Genomic DNA, 21,282 nt, shown 5'->3' with positions numbered 1-21,282 from the left:
AGGGTAGACAGCAAGCTGTCTGGTCTTGCTTCTTCTTTTCAGTCTCTTTCGGAGAAGGTGGAATCACAACAAGGTTCTCGTTCTAGGTCTCATTCTGTTCCTGACCCTTCCACTCTCCTCCCCCTTTGATCTAGGGAATCCTTGGCGTCCTCGCCCTTTATGCCCCAGTACAATAAGGTACTCTTACCATAGAGGGTTTGGGCACGAGGAGAGTGGAAGAGTTGGAGTTCTATCCTCCGGACCTGACATCTCCCTACACTGGGTTTGCCAGGCTGAAGGGAGAGGTTTGGAACAGGTCTGATAAAGTCCCTAAGGAGACGGTTATCTATCCTAGGGACCAAGCCCAGTCGTCTTTGATGAGGACCCTTACGGAGTGGCAAGCGGAGAACACTAAGCTTACACCAGCTAAGGGAGTGTTCACTATGTTCACTCTCAGTGATGTTCTCCTTCTCCCTTGCACTTCAAAGTGGCCTCCCTGACTAGTCAGGCTTGCTTTGAAGGTAAACCCCTTCCTCATCTCCGAGAGACGGACCCGACATCTCTCGTCTTTCCCGGAGGCACGACTTCTGGAAGGGGCCCCTAATACGTTCTACGGTGACTCGGCTTGACCCAGACTGCGCCTCTGATCTGTTCAGTGAGCAGCTCCTAAGATCCCGGAGACGCTCTGAAAACAGAGGCTGATACTAAGGAAAGGCTCGCCAGGTCTTTGAACTCTTTGGTTTTAGCGAAGCAACTTCTTTGGTTTATAGGAAGATCCATTATTCCAGGTCTTGACGAAATCTCTCTTGGCGAGTTTTCAACAAGACCTGTTTGACTTTATGACTGCCCGACTGGCCTGCCGGAAGCACATCTTTTCAGCAGCCACAGTTCGGCATGAACCAAATAAGCTTCTTAAGAGTTCGATCTGGGGAGCTAATCTTTTCCCACAAGAAGAAGTTGATGCAGTCTTATCTGAGGCAGCTAGGGTCAATCAGAGTCTCCATTCCCGTTGGGATCTGCCCTATAAAAGGAAACAGTCTGATCTTGCCAGCCCTCCCACAAAGTCCAGTAAGAAATTTAAACATTTCAAACGTCTTCCAGCTCAGTCCTTGGTTCAGGTTCCTTTACAAAGGTCAGCCTTCAACCTCTTCCTCCCATCCTCCGCCTCAGTATGTCCTGGTGAACCCGGCGCATCAGTCTTTGGCTGCTCCTCCTATGTCTCCTCCCCAGCTTTCAATCCTGCATATGAAAGTCAGGGGAAATTTCGCTCCAGACAATCAACCAGAGGCAATAAGCCCCGTGGCTTCGCTAGGGGAAGGGGAGCCCCCCGCTCCTCTCCCAGGAACAGGGAGGTAGAGGCTCCAGAGGGGGGAAGCAAACACAGGACCGATGACATACATCCTGTGGGCGGGAGGCTGTACCATTTTCGAGCTCGGTGGACCTTCTGTCCCTGGGCTCAGAGTATAGTTTTCAAGGGCCTAGGCTGGAGTTGGATTGACAATCCCCCTCCACCAGTCAAGTTTTATCAGGCTACGACCAAGGATCTCGAGGACTTTGTGGAGGATCTCCTACAGAAACAGGCTATAAGGAAAGTGAGGACTCTGAAGTTCCAAGGCAGGCTCTTCAGTGTTCCCAAGAAGGGTTTCGACAAACGGAGAGTAATTCTGGACTTGTCCCGTCTGAATTCCTACATTCGTTGCGACAAGTTTCGGATGCTTACTGTCTCCCAAGTTCGGACCCTACTGCCCGTGGAGCCGTAACCACCTCTCTAGATCTTTCCGATGCCTATTATCACGTCCCGGTTGCGAAGGTTCTCCCCCTTTCTGGGGTTCAGGCTCGGAAGGCAGGCATATTCCTTCAAGGTGATGCCTTTCGGCCTCAACATAGCCCCAAGGATTTTTACCAAGTTGACAGACACGGTCGTGACAACAACTCCGGTCTCAAGGGATTACGCTGGCGCGTATCTCGACGACTGGATCATCTGGGCATCCAGCGTCGAGGAATGTCGGAGAGTTACATCCGTGGTGGTCGATTTTCTAGAATCCTTGGGCTTTCGTGTAAACAGGGAGAAGTCCCGCCTGGTTCCGAGCAGTTGTTTTCAATGGCTAGGAATCCAGTGGGATCTGAATTCTCACAAGCTTTCTCTTCCTCCTCCCAAGAGGAAGGAGATAGCCAGAGCAACCAGACAGTTTCTCAAATCCAAAAGGGCCTCTCGGCGGACCCAAGAACGAGTCTTGGGCTCCCTTCAGTTCGCTTCGGTGACAGACCTGTTGCTGAAAGTGAAACTGAAAGATATCAACAGAGTGTGGCGGAGTCGGGCAAATATCAGTCTCAGGGACAAGGTGTCTCTGATCCCTCACATCTTGAAGAAGCGACTCCGGCCTTGGTCGACTGTCAAGAGCCTGTCCAAGTCAGTCCCCCTTCAATTTCCTCCTCCGGCGTTGGTTATCCACACAGACGCCTCCCTAAGCGGGTGGGGAGGATATTCTCAACACCAAGAAGTACAGGGACTTGGTCCTCATGTTCCGCCAGTTCCATATAAACGTTCTGGAGGCCATGGCGGTCTTCCTTACCTTGAAGAAGCTTCTTCCCCCAAGAAGATTCACATAAGACTGGTTCTGGACAGCGCCACGGTAGTCCACTGCATAAACAGGGGAGGTTCAAAATCGAGCAGGATCAACCAGGTAATGGTTGCACTTTTCTCCTTGGCATGCAAGAACAAGTGGCACCTATCTGCCACCCATCTTGCAGGGGTCCGAACGTCGAGCAGATTCTCTATCAAGGACAACTCCCCTCGAGTCGGAGTGGTCCCTAGACAAGGGCTCGTTCAATTGGATCTGCAAACAAGTTCCGGGTCTGGAGGTAGATTTGTTCGCAACCAAGCTCAACAACAAGCTCCCTCATTACGTAGCTCCCAACCTGGACCCTCAAGCTCTTTTCACGGATGCAATGTCACTGGATTGGAACAGGTGGAAGGTGATCTATCTGTTCCCTCCAGTGAACTTGTTGTTAAAGGTCCTTCACAAACTGAGGACGTTCAAGGGTCAAGTAGCTCTAGTGGCTCCCTACTGGCCAAAGAGCAGCTGGTTTCCTCTTCTGCTAGAACTGAAACTTCGCCACATCCGAATCCCCAGTCCAAACTAACACAAATAGTACAAACTCAGACTGTGTCAGCTTCCTCAAAAATCCAAAATGCCCTGGCTTTGTGGACTTTATGAAGTTTGCGCTCAAAGGGATGCTAACGTTGATCCTGTCAATACCATGTTCTTGGAATCAGATAAGCGGGTCTCCACTCTTCGTCAGTACGACTCAGCAATTAAGAAACTAGCACTCTTTTTGAGAGAATCTGAGGCTACAGTAATGACCATAAATTTAGCAATCTCCTTTTTTAGATCACTGTTTGAGAAGGGTTTAGCCGCTAGTACTGTTACTACAGTCAAGTCGGCTTTTAGTAAAAAGTGTTCTTGTATGGTTTCAAAATTGACCTCACAGACCCTTACTTTTCTTCCATCCCTAAAGCATGTGCACGCGTCTGAGGCCAGTAATCTGTCCACATACGGTTTCCTGGTTTTTAAATGACGTGTTGAAGTTAGCCTCAGATATCGATAATCAGTCTTGCCCCTACCTTTCCTTGTTGAGGAAAACGTTGTTCTTAGTTAGCCTAGCTTCGGGTGCTAGAATTTCAGAGCTGTCTGCACTCTCTAGGGAACCCAACCACGTCGACTTCCTTCCATCAGGGGAGGTTTTGCTGATTCCTCACCCTACCTTCCTGGCCAAAAATGAAGATCCGCAGCATAGGTGGTCGCCTTGGAAAATTCTCCCCCTGCCTCAAGACCTGTCCCTGTGCCCAGTTCATACTTTGAGGGCTTATTTAGACAGGTCCTCTCACATCTCTTCTGGGCCTCTCTTTATCAGGGAAGGAGGGGTAATCTCTCTATGTCTGCTATTAGACAACAGATCCTTTACTTTATCAAGCAGGCTAACCTGACTCAGTCCCAAGAGTTCATGATATTAGAGCTGTGGCCACCTCCATTAATTACTTTTATTACATGAATTTCACAGATCTTACCAGGTACACCGGTTGGAAGTCACCCCTGGTTTTCAAACGTCACTATTTGAAATCCTTAGAAGCTCTTAAATTCTTAGCAGTCGCGGCAGGGAATGTTGTTCCTCCCTCTGGTTCCCTTTCTGATTCCTAGTCATTTCCTCCTCCACTGCCTCAGTTATCCTCACGGTCATTTCAGTCAGGCTTGCCTTGACTTCTCACCTGGCTGTGTTATCTATATGTTTGTCTAAATGACACATTTAAGTTATAAGGTTTTCAATATTGTATAGTTATTTTGTTTATGTATATTTTTCATTTGTCATGTTAATTTTAAGCTAACATCAGTTTCTTTTGTACATTATTGTTATTGTTACTAGTGATTAAAAAAAAAAAAAAAGTTTTTTTTTGGACCTTCAGTCTTCTGTTCCCCTAAATTATTATCTCTTTAGTTTAAGAATGATATTTATTTCTCTGTTAATTTTTCACCGGGTGACACGGGACCCGATCCAGAAAAGGGATTTTGACAAAGGAAAAATCTATTTCTGGAGAGGGGACCGTGTCACCCGGTGATCCACCTCCATCATGTGTCATGTCCCTCCCATAGTAAACATCATTCTGGTGGCGTGATGCTTTCATGGAATGCGGCTAGGAAATATACTTCATAATAACTTAGATATGTGCCTCATTCCCCCCCCTTAAACTACTCTTGAATGACAATAATAAGTCCTTTGTGTTAGAAGTATGACATGGTGTAGTGAAACTAATTTAAAATGATAATACATGCAATATTTCTGGTAAAATGAACCATTTAGACTTGAAACATTAGTTATTTTTTATATATTTCAGGGAAGAAGAAAAAGTTTTGATGCATTCTGCTCGTGATAGCAGCCACACATTTGTTGGATTGGCTTTCAAGTTAGAGGCAGGTCGATTTGGGCAGCTGACATATGTGAGAGTTTATCAGGGTTGCTTAAAGAAAGGAGAAATTATTTATAATTCTCGTACTGGGAAAAAGGTAAATTTATTGTGTTCTGCTTTGACCTCTATAACCATTTTTAATAGGTGCCCTAATATGAAGTATTTAGTTGTCTTTTAAGAGTAAGGGTAATACAGGCATGATTAATTAGTAGATATTAGATTGTTTATTCAGGTGAAGAGTTTCTAGTATAAAGCTTTTACCCAATCACTGCATTTGCAATCACATTAATGTTCTTTTATTTCTATGGCACTATGCTTTAATGTAAATTTATTTGCATGAATTAAATACTATGAATATGTTGTTTAAAATATGTAAGGGGTGTGTTGGTGTCTGTCTTTAAACACAGTGGAATAATTGATGAAGTCTGATATATAAAGAAAATATTAGTTATGCCTAAAGTTATACACACTAACTAGAAGTAGAAAATGAAAATATAAATAATGTGAGAAGTTAATTAATAAACAAGCAGAAAGATCATTATTCATGCCAGTATGTAAACATGAAAGGGCATTGTGATTGTTGAGACCTACCTGGTTTGGAAAAATGGTTCTGTAGTCATAATTAGTAAGTGCTAACTGTTTGAGTAATATTGATTTTTCATAGTTTCTATTTTAAAAGTCAGCCTTTTGAGAGCATATTTATATTGATTCTTGGTTAAACTTGTGATTGGCACTGGCAAGCAAAGAAAATGTAGGAAATTAAGAAAAGGTGTGTCTACAGAGTACATTTAGTGGTAATGCCATATTACAGATGAGGGATTGAGGGAGAGATTTAATGATACCGGCAGGAAATTGGACTAAAAGCACAGAAATTGAGATGGTTTGGAAGTGATGAGAAGAGATAAGCAGTTAGTCAGAAAGGTGGTAGATGCCAAGTAGAAGGATGGCAAAGGTAGTACTGGTAGAAAGTACATAAGATGAAAGAAAATGAACTAATTTTCCACCTAACTCTATTAAAGAAAAAGCTTATGTAAAGTTGATAATTATGATGATGGTGATGATGAAATAACCCTTTGAGGACTTGCTTATTCTGTTTTGAGTATGATGATGAGAGACAACAGGCCGTGAAGAGTATCCCAACACAGTCCCAGCCACTGAAAGTGTCTGCTGGGTGTGAGGTGGGATGTTTTCAGATTTATTATAAAACCTTTTGACTGTAGTCCGTTGACCATTGCTCTTAGGTTTTTCAAGCACACTTTTCTTGTGGGCCCCCAGGCCAGCCTGTTATCTAGGTAGGCTATTGGATGTATTCCTTTGAGTTCTCGAACGAATACTGTTGCTAATTTTGTAAAATATTCTTTAGGCAATGTTTAGCCCAAAGGGCATGACCTTGAATCTGTATGTATCTTCCCTATCTGGAACCTTAAGAAGGGGCAGAAGGGAAGGGATATAGGGATGTGCCAGTATGCATCTTTCAGATCTATAGAAACTGTCCAAGTTCCTTTTGGAATGATCCAATGTACTTAGGCAATAGTAATTATCTGAAGCTTTTGCAAATAATGTGCTTGCTCAATGTTGATTGGTTGAGGATCACTCTTCTTTTTCGGAGGAATTCCTTTTGAGGACACTAAAGAGACGTACTTGGTGTGAATATATGCATGTTTCTCTATGGGCCCCATTAACAGGGCCTTTCTGTACATATAAATAATGCTGTCCCCCCACAGGGAAAACCTCGTTGTCTGTGATGTTGTCGATGCCGACCCCCAACCGTACAATTCCTCTTGGTATCTGCCTCCTCCTCTGCACATTCCAGGTGTTGCTTTTCCTTGTTCCCCCTATAAGATGGTTTTTGGACCTTGTGAAAAAGGATGTCCTTGCTGCTGTTGTTGTCCCTTTGTAGGGAATTGTCCCTTTTAACCACCTACCTGTTTTTTGAGGAAAACTTTTGGGGATGACTGAAGGCTTATGTGATTTTTGATCAAAGTGAGCCTTTTTTTGGGACTGGGTAAAGGGAAAATTTGGGTCCTTTTTTTCCTAAATTCCCCCAGAAGAGCGTACACTGTACAATTCTGTTGGCGGGCATGCTCGTTAAGTTGAGCCACAACAGACTCCTCAAACAGGTCCTTACAGAAGGGGTTAGAATGTAATAATGCAGTGACATTGGAGAGGGATTTGATGGAGCTCTCCAATGCTTCCATTTGCAATTTTATGCGCCATTCTAGGAAGTCAGAGTGCTTTCCATCGGGTTCTCATAAGACTTTTGGCCTAAATAGCAAAAATTAGCTGATATTTTGCCACAAGTGTTTTAGGCTAATAGTAGGATATTCCTAAAAAAGGTGTTCCTACTTAATCTGGTTAGGCTACTGCGTGTTCTAGGTTTATATCACCTTTAAGGATATAGGCTAAATAAGATCCAACTAGTACGTAGCCTTACAGATATGCTACTGAGTCGTAAAAAAAAACTAAGGTATTTTGTTGAGCCTAGGATACTGTGTATATATAATCCTAGGCTTATTTGTTCTTTCTTAGTCAGAAAAGAGTATTGAAAACTTACTAATATGTAACCTTATAGTTAGTCTACTATTTTTCGTCTAACCCAGGTCATTGTTTATATCCAATTCTAGGCTATTTGGTTTACTATATAAAACAGTAACTCACTAATGTGTAACCTTATAGCCAGGCTGTAACTTAGTGTAATCTAGGCTACTGCCTAATCCGGATTATTTAATTCACACTTAACCCGTAAGAGGTCAACGACGTCATATGACGTGTTGCAGAAGTCATCTCACACAGGTTATCCACGTCATATGACATTCTTAAGTTTTTAAATTTGCACACTTTCATAGCTCATTGCATGGATATTTATTTCAGAAAATATGGCAGCTACAATCTTATAAGATACATGGTGTGATGAAAGAATTTTTGGAGCGAGAGAACTAGGGCGAGAGGTTTGATGCAAGATTGCTGAAGCAGTGCATATTTTGATTCCTCAGCTCTTTGCGATAAGCTCAGCAATATTGAGATCAGGTGATCTCCGGCGTTATGTATATTCGTTTATAGTACGTAATGCGTTACTTTGATCTAGATTATGCCAAAATCTGCCCTAAAAGTGAGTTTGATCGTTCATTAACGTGACAGAACTGCAGTTGTCCAGTCATAGCTTTGGAGTGGTTCCAGGCTTTGAAAATCGGCAGATAAGATGTTTGTGGACTTGGGAGTTTGAGAAAAAGGACATGCAAATCATTTGCAAGGTCAATCTCTTTATGTGGTAGACTGTTTTTTTTGACATGACTTTTAGTTATTGATTTGTGAGTATGTGAGATTTTGGGTATTTCCAGGCTATTAGCCATAATGAGACTTCTTTAGTCAGAAGTGCTTTGCAGTTTAGAGTTTGGTTATCTGACTCGATAATTCATTTATTATGCATTTTAATCTTTGCTTTGTTTTATTCATTTCTTGTTTGGTTATTTGAATAATAAACCTATTTTTGTAGGAATGATTGTGTTTCTTTAAATAGTCCATTTAATTGTTTTGGTGAGAATGAGTGAGGTCAGGGAGGGAGAGAGAGTCGATACACGGTGAGAGAGAGAGGCTGAGAGAGAGAGGGGGAAAAAATGCGAGTGTGATCATGGTTGAACCTTTTTATGTTTTTTTTCCTGAAGTAGATCACTAAGATCACGCTACGCACACCTTCTAAAACAAGTGTTGATCTGTTCCCTGTAACATATTGTTTATGTTGGATGGGTACTTGGCAAACCTCCAGAAATGCAACGGCGCCTGAGGCCAGCCCAGGGTTGCCAGATTGGGCTACAAATCGCAAATGGGGCTGCTTTTTAAACCTTTGGCAACCAGATTTCACAATCTGCTACTTATGACTTTTTGGGCTACTTTTGATTTGACTTGGGCTCTTTTATTCAGTTTGGGCTACTTCCATTTATTTTTTATCTTAACCCTTAAACGCCGACTGGACGTACCATACGTCGACTAAAATTGTCTTTTGGGTGCCAAGTGGACGTATGTTATGTTGACTACAAAAAATTTCAACCTTCAGTCAACTTTGACTCGACCGAAATGGTCGAAAATGCAATTGCAAGCTAAAACTCTTACATTCTAGTAATATTCAATCATTTACCTTCATTTTGCAACAAATTGGAAGTCTCTAGCACAATATTTCGATTTATGGTGAATTTTTGAAAAAAACTTTTTCCTTACGTCCGCGCAGTAACTTGGCTGAAAATTTCAGAAATTCTTTCGTCATTTTGTCGTAATTTTTGCACCGTTTTATGTTAGCCATTACATAAAGTTTTATATATGAAAATGTGTGCAATTTCATGTAAAATACAACAAAAACAACCCATGGTTGTAGCTTTTATCAGTTTGGAAATATTTTCATATAAATCACGATAAGTGCCAAAATTTCAACCTTCGGTCAACTTTGACTCGACCGAAATGGTAAAAAAATGCAATTGTAAGCTAAAACTATTACATTCTAGTAATATTCAATCATGTACCTTCATTTTGCAACAAATTGGAAGTCTCTAGCACAATATTTCGATTTATGGTGAATTTTTGAAAAAACTTTTCCCTTACGTCCGCTACATGTAACTCGACCAACATCTCTGAAATTCTTCGTCACTTTGTCATAATGTTTGCACCATTTCATATTAGTCGTTACATAAAGTTTTATATATGAAAATGTGCACAATTTCATATAGAATACAACAGAAAATAACTCATGGTTGTAGCTTTTATCAGTTTTGAAATATTTTCATATAAATCACGATAAGTGCCAAAATTTTAACCTTCGGTCAACTTTAACTCGATCGAAATGGTCGAAAAACGCAATTGTAAGCTAAAGCTCTTACATTCTAGTAATATTCAATCATTTATCTTCATTTTGCAACAAATTGGATTTATGGTGAATTAAAAAAAAAACTTTTTCCTTACGTCCGTGCGCGGTAACTCGGCCGAACATCTCTGAAATTCTTTTGTCACTTTGTCGTAATGTTTGCACCGTTTTATATTAGTCGTTACATAAAGTTTTATATATGAAAATGTGTGCAATTTCATGTAGAATACAACAAAAAATAACTCATGATTGTAGCTTTTATCAGTTTTGAAATATTTTCATATAAATCACGATAAGTGCCAAAAATTTCAACCTTCGGTCAACTTTTAACGCGACCAAAATGGTCGAAAAACGCAATTGTAAGCTAAAACTCTTACATTCTAGTAATATTTAATCATTTACCTTCATTTTGCAACAAATTGGAAGTCTCTAGCACAATATTTCGATTTATGGTGAATTTTTGAAAAAACTTTTTCCTTACGTCCTTGTGGTAACTCGGCCGAACATCTCAGAAATTCTTTCGTCACTTTGTCGTAATGTTTGCACCGTTTTATATTAGTCATTACATAAAATTTTATATATGAAAATGTGCGCATTTTCATGTAGAATACAACAAAAAATAACTTGTGGTTGTAGCTTTTGTCAGTTTTGAAATATTTTCATTTAAATCACGATAAATAGAAAAAATTCTACCTTTGGTCAACTTTAACTCGACCAAAATGGTCGAAAACTGCAATTGTAAGCTAAAACACTTTCAGTCTAGTAATATTCAATCAATTACCTACATTTTGCAACAAACGGGAAGTCTCTAGCACAATATTTCGATTTATGGTGAATTTTGAAAAAACTTTTTTTACGCTCAAGGGTTACAAATTCATGCATCATTTTGTGATAATATTTTCTCTGTGTTGCATCGTTTTACAATTTGTTATATACCAAAATCATCACAATTTAGTGTACAATACAAAGAAAAAAACTCGTTAGCTTTAACCGTTTTGCTCACAGCGCGATTTGTATACAATTATGTATGAAATTTTTTTATTGCGCTGTCATATATTTCAATGTTTGTATATGGTAATGATATTTTTTTCATTTCTGATGGTTGCATACTAAACTTCAGGCAATGACAAAAAAAAAAGGAGCCAAAAATGCACTCTTAATCTTAAAAACTAAGCGTGCTGTGATTTTTGGAAAAACTTTTTTTCCGCTTCGGCACTAACTCCCGAACGCCACCGGCATACAACAGACACTTTTGTAAATAGAGGCTGGGCGTTTAAGGGTTAATAAAAAAAAAAAATCATCATCATCATCATCATCATCATCATCATCATCATCACACCAATGGCAATGCAATGCTCTTAGTGATCCCTCCCATCCCATCCGACCCCCACCCCATCCTCGACACCACCACCACCAGCAAGAGGAAGACGAGCTTGTCGTCCATTTCTATGAACTGCATGGAGGAGGGGAGGTATGGGTGGCTGGGGAGGTAGGTCTGGCTGTGTCAGAAATGGTGTAGTGTTATGGAGCCTTATCTTCATAGAAATCATGTATTATTTGTCGATAATAGGTATACATCTCCAGTCCTCTTTCAGTGTCGTTATTCCAGGAAGACAGGAGCCTATTGATTGTGCTTGTAAGACACTAAAATGGTTGGATGCACAAACACTGTTTACACTCAAGAACCATAAAAAAACGTACGCTGCCAGATTTCATAATTGAAGTGATACGCCAGCTGTTGAATGCCCCTCAACAGGCCATTGCTCTGCTGATGGAGATCCAACCTGATTTTCTGCACATCATTTCATTCATGTGGTGCCAGTGCCACTAGGTGCCAAAAAACAGAGTATAAAGGGCTTGCTATGCCTGCCAACATACAAACTGTCGACCACAGCAGAGAGAAGACACTTGCTTCCACTGCTGTGAATGTGATATGCCTCTGTCTGGAACCATGTTTTGAAGAATATCTCACCCTTAGAAATTTGTAAAAGTGATAGAGAAAGAAGAAAATGTAGTTTGTATGTTGTATTGCTGAGTAAAAAGTAAAATAAATTTGTTTCTAATTTTAATTTTGTAAGAGAAATTTATATAATAAATTGTTCCGTAGTAGTGGAAAAAATTGGTGTATTAGGGGCCCTATAAGGGGAGGTATGGAGAGTAAAAAAAAAGAGGAAAAAAGGCAAAAATGAACAACACCACCATGAGGATTATGTTTTTTTAGAGGGATTCATGTTTTTATAATTTAAAGTTGAATGCAGATATGAAATGTTTTAGGAATTTTCTTAAGTATTAGTGAATTAATTATTATTATATATGGGGTGCAAACCATCAAGGCATTATTATATATGGGGTACAAACCATCAAAGCTTCCAGCCTATTTTTATTGTATCAGTTAACTTTTTTTTGCCCCTAAGTAAGTTTCCCAGTAGTAAGGATGTTACTAAAATCCCTAGAATCCTGTATGCTCAGACCACATGGCTGCCACCTTGGATTTTATGTTGAAAATTCAAATGGCCACATCTCTTAAAGAACTTTAACCAGTGACTTCATAAGGCTCAGGTGGATGCTTAAGACTGGCATCTTGCTTGACTGAGTTCTAAAACTTTTAAACTTTAAGACTAGCAGCTCGCTTGACTAGGTTATGTAACTTTCAAATATTCCTGGAATTGGTGAACATATCAGTTTGAAGTATCATTAATCACATTAATTCTGCCAGGATTTTCATGAGTGCTGTGTGGAATTTCATTCAGTTTGCAAGTTAAGTCACAGTTTACCAATGAAATATGTGAAAATACCGAAAATCTACCTTTTTTCAAATTTGGCTAGGAAAACAAGCAAGGGCATGGTTTTTGTTGATTCTAAATTGATTGAAACATCATAAGCCATTCAGGTAACCCATTTGATATAATCTGAGCACTTTAAGTGAAAATGGGATTGCAGTTAGGCTACGTGATGCAGAGCTTGGAAAATAATGCATTGAAAACCCTAATATATTGGCGGATGGTACAGGATTGGAAATTACATTCACCAGCAATAATTTTACCTGTGGTCTCTACCTTGGATTGTTATTGTGAATTTTAAATGAAGAAAAACAAGAGGCTTGGTCACTTGGTTCCCATTTTATTGCTTTTGCTAAATGGATTTCCTTATTCATTTTCTTCTTCCCTGTTAATATGATTCACTACTATTATTATTATTATTATTATTATTATTATTATTATTATTATTATTATTATTATTATTATTATTATTATTATTATTATTATTGTCCTTCAATGATTGTTTCATGTGCAAATAACTTATTGCAAGGAATTTCCTGTAAAAAGTCAGGAAAAAGTGCTTAAAGTGTTCTTGTATTCTTTTAGGTAAAGGTATCTCGACTAGTCCAGATGCACAGTAACAACATGGAAGATGTCTCTGAAGTTTATGCAGGAGATATCTGTGCCCTGTTTGGCATTGATTGTGCTTCAGGTGATACCTTTACCACAGACTCCAAGTCCCATATTTCTATGGTATGCAGCATACTTTTTTTTTTATGTCCTTGAGTGTAATGCATGACAAAAATAATCAGATATTCAGAGAATTCATGAATGCATATTTAAAGTTGTCCCATAGATGAGGATGCTTTTCTGTTATTGCTGTCATTTGTAGTTATCATCTTGGGTTTTCTGTATGCTTCAATGCTTTCTACTCTTAATATCTTCCAGGAATCAATGTATGTGCCAGACCCTGTAATTTCCATGTCAATTAAGCCAAAGGATAACAAACACCTGGACAGCTTTAGCAAAGCCATCAATCGTTTTACAAAAGAAGACCCTACATACACTGTGTACTGGGACAGTGAAAACAAAGAAACAATAGCTTCAGGTATGGGCGAACTTCACTTGGAGATTTATGCCCAGGTATGTGCAAATTTTTATATGGGTGGTATCGTTTACCACTTTTGTAATATAATTCAGATGGTATTTCTTATTCAGTAAGTTAGTTATAAAATGAAACTATATACGATTTTCTGTAAGGTCAAATGCATAAGTATTATTAAACAAACAAGATAAAAGAGCAAATCAAAGTTATAAAACAGAATTATAAAAACAGGAGAAACATTAGCGAAGACAGAAGATGGAAAATATAGTTGTATAAAATTTTAAGCATACGTGAAATTTTATATAAATCAAAAACTTTTAATTAAATTTGGACAGTTAGAAAGGGGTGAAACCAACAGATATGCTAAGAATATGTGAGGGCTAGGACCTATGACCACGCACTGGTCTCATGCCCTCACTGAGCTTACCTTCAACACCCAACACAATCATAGTACAAATAGGGGGGAAGGGTGCATTCAGTTGCTTCCATAATGATATTACATATTTTATGGTGAGTGGCCAGTATTCAGATAATAGCAATAATAATTACATCTCTTTGCGTCGAAGATGCTCCGACCTCAAAGATGCACCCGAATTGTGCAAAGTTAAAAAAAAAAAAATATATGGTGGCAAAACTCGTATGATAAGGTTTTTTCTTTATTTGTGTGCTATGCACAGTCAACTGTCTCAGTGCATTGAAGTAGCTTGACCTCTGCTGTACAGCATGTTGGTTATTGTAGTATTTTTTTTATTTTGAAAATACCTTGTTTTATGTTTTTCAGGTTCATTGATGTCAATATGAAATAAGCTTTTCTGAAAGTGACATACCAGTGAACTGAAAAATTTGAACAGATTATGAAGCAATACATTTGGCATAAACTGCCCAGCTTGTTAATCAGAAATTTCCTTGGCCAACAGTGTCATAGGGCTTGCAAACAGATGGACCTACTGCAGGTGCAGTATATTAAGATTTTGCTTATATTGTATGTAGGCTCATGCAGCCATTTTTTTTTATCTCAGTTAAAGGAAAACTAAACATAAAAGATGTTATAAACACTTAATAACATTTCATTGCACAGTTACACTTGATTAAAACACTGCACAAACATGACATCCCCAGTGGAACAAATAGATATAGAATAAGATTAAAATCTACACAATTTAGATAAATTTCCAAGACTTATTTTTGGAGAAAATTGTCTCCAACGCTGTAGAAAGGAGATTTACATGTGTATATCATCATGATAGTCATCCGAAAAGAAAATGGAGTTTTTACAAAATAAAATATGTTATTAAAACTGTTATCATTGATAGCTTTATTCTGTGCAACAGGTGCTGTAACTGCATCATCTTGCTAAGTCCTAAAAGGCAAAGACCCAACTGCACATGTCCAACTACGCTTTGCCATCCCACAAGGCATTGCACTTCTGTGCCAATATCAGTCATTAAGGGTGTGGGAAATGTAGTGGGGTACTGCTACTTTAAAAAATAATGAGTTGCATGAAAAACATTTTATTTTGTAAAAACATCATAATTCTTTACACATGTTTATCATAAGTAGTCTGAAGCTTAATTTAGGAGGAAGGAGACACATCAGTGACAGAAGGATGATTGGGGTACACCCAAATGGCAGTCTTAACCAATTAAAGATGGACCCAGTTGTCTGGCTAAACCACTTCCTAATACTCATAGACTACTTACTACCTACCATCTCCTCCTTATTTTCACATTAAAGCTGATTTTTCAGCCCTAGTTAAGAAAGTATTAGATTTTCTTAGAGTGCAGCTCATTTAAGAAAAAAATTGCAATCTATAAAGTTCCTGCTGTTAGAATATTGGTTTAAGTGTACAGCTTGAATTAAAAAAATATCCTAAGTATTCTTACAGATTTCCTGAGGTGAAAATAATTGATTTTAGATCCCATTTCCGTATCTGATCTATAGAAACTGTGTGTTGTCATTTTTTAAATGAATCTTACCTCTCCATTGTGATGGCTGTAATTTCCATATCAGGTGGGAAGACGACATTGTAAAAACTGAAAATTTGATAGGATCATTTAGTTTTAACCATTTACTAACCCAGCCCTTTCGGGTGATTCAGACGTCTATTGTTTACCATTCAGTTATCTCTGTCGTTGACCCATGAGCACATAATGAGTGCGGTTATGCTTGTGATCATTAGTGATGACATTGTATTCTGTATTTTGCGTTTTGAATTATCTTGGTTTTTGTCATTATTTAAGATGTTAACCAAAAGAGGATAAAGATAAATGGTTTCAAGCCTGTAAGGTAAGAGGGTATGTACCCGTCTTTACTTTTCAGTTACGTGGTCATGATATAGGCTGTGTTAAATGTAGGAACAAGTACTGTTTTTATAACGATCGCTGTGATCAGCGTGTTGTTTGGTCAGATGAAGTGAAGAATATGTATTTAAAGCATATGCAGATGAGAGAAGCATGTAAGAATAGGAAAAGACAGAAAAGATTCTTCTAACACTTAGACAAGAAGTGATGTTAGAAGTTTCTCGTGTTTACGATATGTCGGAAAACAGCTCTTCCTGCTCTCCCTGTTTTGCTAGTACAGGCAGTCCCTGGTTATTGGCAGCCTTGGTTATCAGCAATCCTTATTATGGTGCTTGTCCAGCGACGACAGTAACTGGATTTTTGGCGACGATATCCACTTATCTGCGCCGATACCCACCTAATGCCTCTCCAAATTATTTAATCTCGCAGAGTTCCTGTATTGTTCAGGATATGAGGTTTGGCAAATTAGAAGCTGATGTAGCAAGTCTTAGGGCTATGTTTGAGAAGTTTATGGAGATAATCTCCTTGACACTTGCTGCTTTACCGGCCTGGTATATTCATCCTTTTTTGGGTTCCTCCCATGCGGCAGAGGAAGTGCCAACTCACCCCCTCCCTGTTAATGATACCTTAGTTACTCCATATTTACCTCACATTATTTGCAAGATATAGAGATTCAGTACAATAATGCAGAGCACTTTTGCCCCATGTTATGGCAGGTGAATTCATACCCTGAGCATTTAGGTTAGCTATGCTCTAGCCTTTCCTATTTACTTTGGAAATTTTTTGGGAGTATGAAGGTGCCTAGTTTTAGATAGGCAAGAGCCTTCATTCATTTACTGTCTTCGCTCTGCTGACCTTTTGGCCCCACTTTCATCAAAGTGAGAGTGGTGTCCCTTGCAAGAAGCTTTCAGCATCTTTCAGAGGTCCTTGCAGCTTAATGAATTAGTCCTCTTCTGGCAACAGTACCAGCAGTTTGATTCTAATCATTAGGTAAGAAGCATCTTTTTCCTGGTGGAATTTTGTTGTTGCCTTATGGGGTATAATTATTCATCCTCAGGCCTTTCTCCCACCTCCTTTTCTTCAATGTGCGAATCAGCTTTCATAACAGAGAGGTAAAATTCATTTAAAAAATTGAAATTTTTATAATAAAATTTATTTTTAAATACTACCTCTTTATTATGTATCACCCCTCCAACCTCCCTACTCATGTGGATGGAGAAAAAAAACTGAATGGTAAACAGTAGACACTTGAATCACCCGAGATCGACGGGTTAATAGATAGTTAAAACTAAACGAGCCTATTATTTGTGTAGTTTTTACACTGTCATCCTCCTGCCTGACACAGTAATTACAGCTATCATAATAGAGAGGTAAGTATTTAAAAAATAAATTTTATTATAAAAAAGTTCTATTTTCATCTATGTTTGGGATAATCATCTGGTGGCATTTATTTATATAATGGACCACTTGTGTTCACATTTTGACTTGAGAGTAATGTACATTTATGGAGGGACTCATCTTGTGTTATCAGTAATTGTATGATTACTTTTATTAATAGAGGATGGAACGTGAATATGGATGTGAAGTTGTGATGGGAAAACCCAAAGTAGCTTTCAGAGAAACAATTACCATGCCAATTGAGTTTGACTACCTTCATAAGAAGCAGTCGGGAGGATCTGGACAGTTTGGTCGAGTTATTGGAGTTATTGAGGTGAGAATCATGCACATTGGTTTTCTGTTCACTTTATAACAGCTCTTTTCTGTTTTTTGTTAATATTAAGCTTGGCTCATAACCAGAGAAGCAAAATAAGTATTTCCTTAATAATTTGCATGTGTAACTTTGCTTAGGCATACTCCCTTCATATTCATGATTGGAATTCGTCTTGTATCTTCATATTTTGTGTTAAATGATAAAAGTTAATGGTATTTAACGCTATAGTTAATAAGTAAAAGCATTGTGATATTTGACCACAACCATTGCAAGCTAAGAGAATACCCAGAATTAATTTTGGAAAGGAAATGGGGAATATAATATTACCAAGCAGTTGAATGTAATTAATGCCTGCACTTAAGCAATAATAATATACTTTATTACAGCCATTACCTGTTGAAGAGAACACTAAGAATATATTTCAAGATGAAACTATGGGAACTAATGTTCCCAAACAATTTATACCAGCAATTGAGAAAGGTTTCAAGCAGATGTGTGAAAAAGGTAAGGATGAAAGAGAATTTGCCTTTGTCAATGTATTTGAGACAGTAACAGTATCAGTAGTTTTTTTATTATTAGTATTGCAAGGTTTAATCAGGCCATTGAGTTAACTCTTTACCTTCTTAAATTATGGTATATATTTCTTTTCACAGTTTGTAAACAGTCTAGGATACTGGTTCATGATTGAATCTTGTATGGTTGTACTGTGTTCCTTGTAGTGTACTGTTATCTTATAGTATACATATTTTTTCAGGTAGTCTTACAGGGCATAAAGTTTCTGGTGTGCGTTTCCGTTTGCAAGATGGTGACAACCATATGGTGGATTCCAATGAAATCTCATTTATAATGGCAGCATGTGGAGCTATGAAGCAAGGTAATTTTTACTCAGTCAACTAATAAAAAATAAGTAAACAAAGGACTTGATATATTTTATGATATTACTGTTGGGGTGGTTCGGAACAAGCAAGCTGACCAACTTGCTAAGTCAGCAGTCACCTCCCCAGAACAGAGATGTCTACTACTATATCGGGATGTATATCCTCTAGTAGATCAGAAAATTAAAAACTTTTGGCAATCCATTTGGGAAAATATTTTAACAAATAAAAAAATGCACAATATTACACCATCATTGTCCTTGGTCATATCCTTATATGCCAAGGAGACAAGCAGTGATGTTGTGCAGGCTTAGGATTGGACATACAAGACACTAATGGGTTCTTGATGTCCAGCGAAAATCCCCTATTCTGCAATGATTCTATTGTGCCCTTGATTGTGAGACATTTGCTGGTCGAATGTCCCAGTCTTGGGAATCTAAGGCATAGGTTCCTCTCTTGGGGACATGAGAGAGATGGACATTTCAGCTTTGCAATAATTCTCGGGGAAGACTGTAATATAGAGCAGCTATATGTTTGTTAAGGAGGTGGGCCTCCTCAACAAAATTTAGATCATGCATAGTACTGTATATGTATGCTTATTATACATGTTTTACAGATATGATTATACTAAAATATATATATATATATATATATATATATATATATATATATATATATATATATATATATATATATATATATATTATATATTATATATATATATATATATATATATATATATATATATATATATATATATATATATATATATATATATATATATATATATATATATATATATATATATATATATATATATATATATATATATATTATATATATATATATATATATATATATATATATATATATATATATATATATATATATATATATATATATATATATATATAACTGGTTATGTTGTCATTTCTAGAAAACTTCAATTTAAGGAGGAACAGGATAGCCCAATTTAAGGAGGAACAGGATAGCCAGAAGACGTGGTAAAATTGCGGACATTATTATTTCTTAGAATATAACAGAGGCACAGCCGAGCTTTCCCATCATCAGGGTCACTTATCTATAGAATGACATAAAAAAGAGAAACAGTAAGAAAACTGTACTGAGTGACTAAATCTAAAAGTATTGAAACAGTTATAATTGACAAAACTTTAAAATACATAATAATAACATAAAGTAAAAAAGGAACATAAAACCTAAGTTAACTGCAAATCAAAACTGACAGAGGAGCAATGACTAAGTAATGAAAGATTACTTACTACACAGATATTGTCAGATTAAATCACTGAGCAGATAGGTACTGAGAGAGAGAGAGAAAAAAATGTGAATATTCAGAATAATAATAATGAAAATATAGTACAAAATACTGGAGGACCTACTGTTCATGTCGTAGTTAAATGACAACTGGGAGAGTTAGAAGACCGCAAATGGAAGAGGGTGAAATGGTGTGGATAAAAAAAAAAAAAAAAAAAAAAACTAAGCGATGAACAATGGTTCAGGGGTGTTTTGTTATTGAGTGTTGGTGATTGTTGTTTAATATGGAGGGACTCTATAAAGGGAAGCGAATGGCTCTTTTTTGTTTGTCCGAGGATTTGAAAATCACTGAATTGTATGCGATGGTGGCAAGATATGGCATGAAGTCTGATGGCACTATTTTCTTTTTTGCTTAAAGCTAAGCCTGTACGATGGCTGATACCCCTATGAGAGTTGATGCGTACTTTAAGTGGGCACTTGGTACATCCCACATAGGTCCCAAAATTACATTTAGGGCAATTAAACTTGTAAACTAAGCAGGTATGCATCAACTCCAGGAAGGTGTCTTTAATGCAGAACAGTCTGCCAATAGTAAGAGGGTTATTAAAAGTAAATCTGAAGTTAACATATGGACACAGAGGGCTTAAGAGTGACAGTAATTTTGTTTGATTAGGACAGAATTATTAGTGAAGGGTAGAGAAATATACATTATCTTTTTGGGGATGGTAACAACTACAGTTTTTGGCTTAAAAATATTGTCTAAAAATTCTTTAATAATTTTATTGAACATGTTCAAGGGATAACAATTATTCTTAAAATATGTCTCTAAAAACCTAACTTCCAGGTGAAAGTTACTCCAGTTGGAGCAAAAGGAAAGGCTATCCCTTGAACACATTCAGTAAAATCGGTAAAGAAATTTTAGACAATATTTTTAAGTCAAAAACTGTAGTCTTCACCGTTCCCAAAAAGATAATGTATGTTTCTCTACCCTTCACTAATAATTCTGTCCTAAGCAAATGAAAATTACTGTCGTTCTTGAGCCACCTGTATCTGTACAGTAAGTTTACTTCAGATTTATCAGCAGACTGTTCTGCGTTAAAAGACACCCTCCCGGAGTTGATGCGTACCTGCATAATTTACAAGTTTAAATGCCCTTTTATATATGTACAGGTTGACCATCACTAATCCGGCATCACTGGGACCTGGAGGGTGCCGGATTAGCCATTTTGCTGGATTAGCCATTTATTAGGCTAGAATACACGAAACCCAGTAGCTAAGCTCATCATCTTAGAATTAAAATATCCCATAAATCAGTACAAGTTGGATAATAAAGAAAAGACAATTATCAAATACAGGTAGTGCTCGAGTTACGATAATTCGACTTACGATATTTTGAGTTTACGATTACGATGGGGTTAGCAATTAATACCGGTACGAAAATATTTAGGAAATAGTTTTAGAATTCG

At 37.7% G+C, this 21,282-nt stretch overlaps 1 protein-coding gene across 1 annotated transcript in view; it reads left to right on the top strand.

Moving 5' to 3' along the window:
- mEFG1 (mitochondrial translation elongation factor G 1) overlaps window positions 1-21,282 on the top strand; it is a 110,675-nt gene that overhangs the window by 72,355 nt on the left and 17,038 nt on the right. Inside the window, exons 8-13 of the mRNA XM_067083740.1 lie at window positions 4,871-5,039; window positions 13,157-13,303; window positions 13,499-13,693; window positions 17,514-17,666; window positions 18,053-18,170; window positions 18,421-18,540. Of these exons, the coding sequence (XP_066939841.1) occupies window positions 4,871-5,039; window positions 13,157-13,303; window positions 13,499-13,693; window positions 17,514-17,666; window positions 18,053-18,170; window positions 18,421-18,540 (902 nt within the window). The remainder of the gene's footprint in view (window positions 1-4,870; window positions 5,040-13,156; window positions 13,304-13,498; window positions 13,694-17,513; window positions 17,667-18,052; window positions 18,171-18,420; window positions 18,541-21,282) is intronic.

This window comes from Macrobrachium rosenbergii, chromosome 41 (assembly GCF_040412425.1).
Source record: "Macrobrachium rosenbergii isolate ZJJX-2024 chromosome 41, ASM4041242v1, whole genome shotgun sequence".
Lineage (NCBI taxonomy): Eukaryota > Metazoa > Arthropoda > Malacostraca > Decapoda > Palaemonidae > Macrobrachium > Macrobrachium rosenbergii.
The sequence above is the reverse complement of the archived record's forward strand: the minus strand, read 5'-3'. Positions and strand labels throughout refer to the sequence as shown.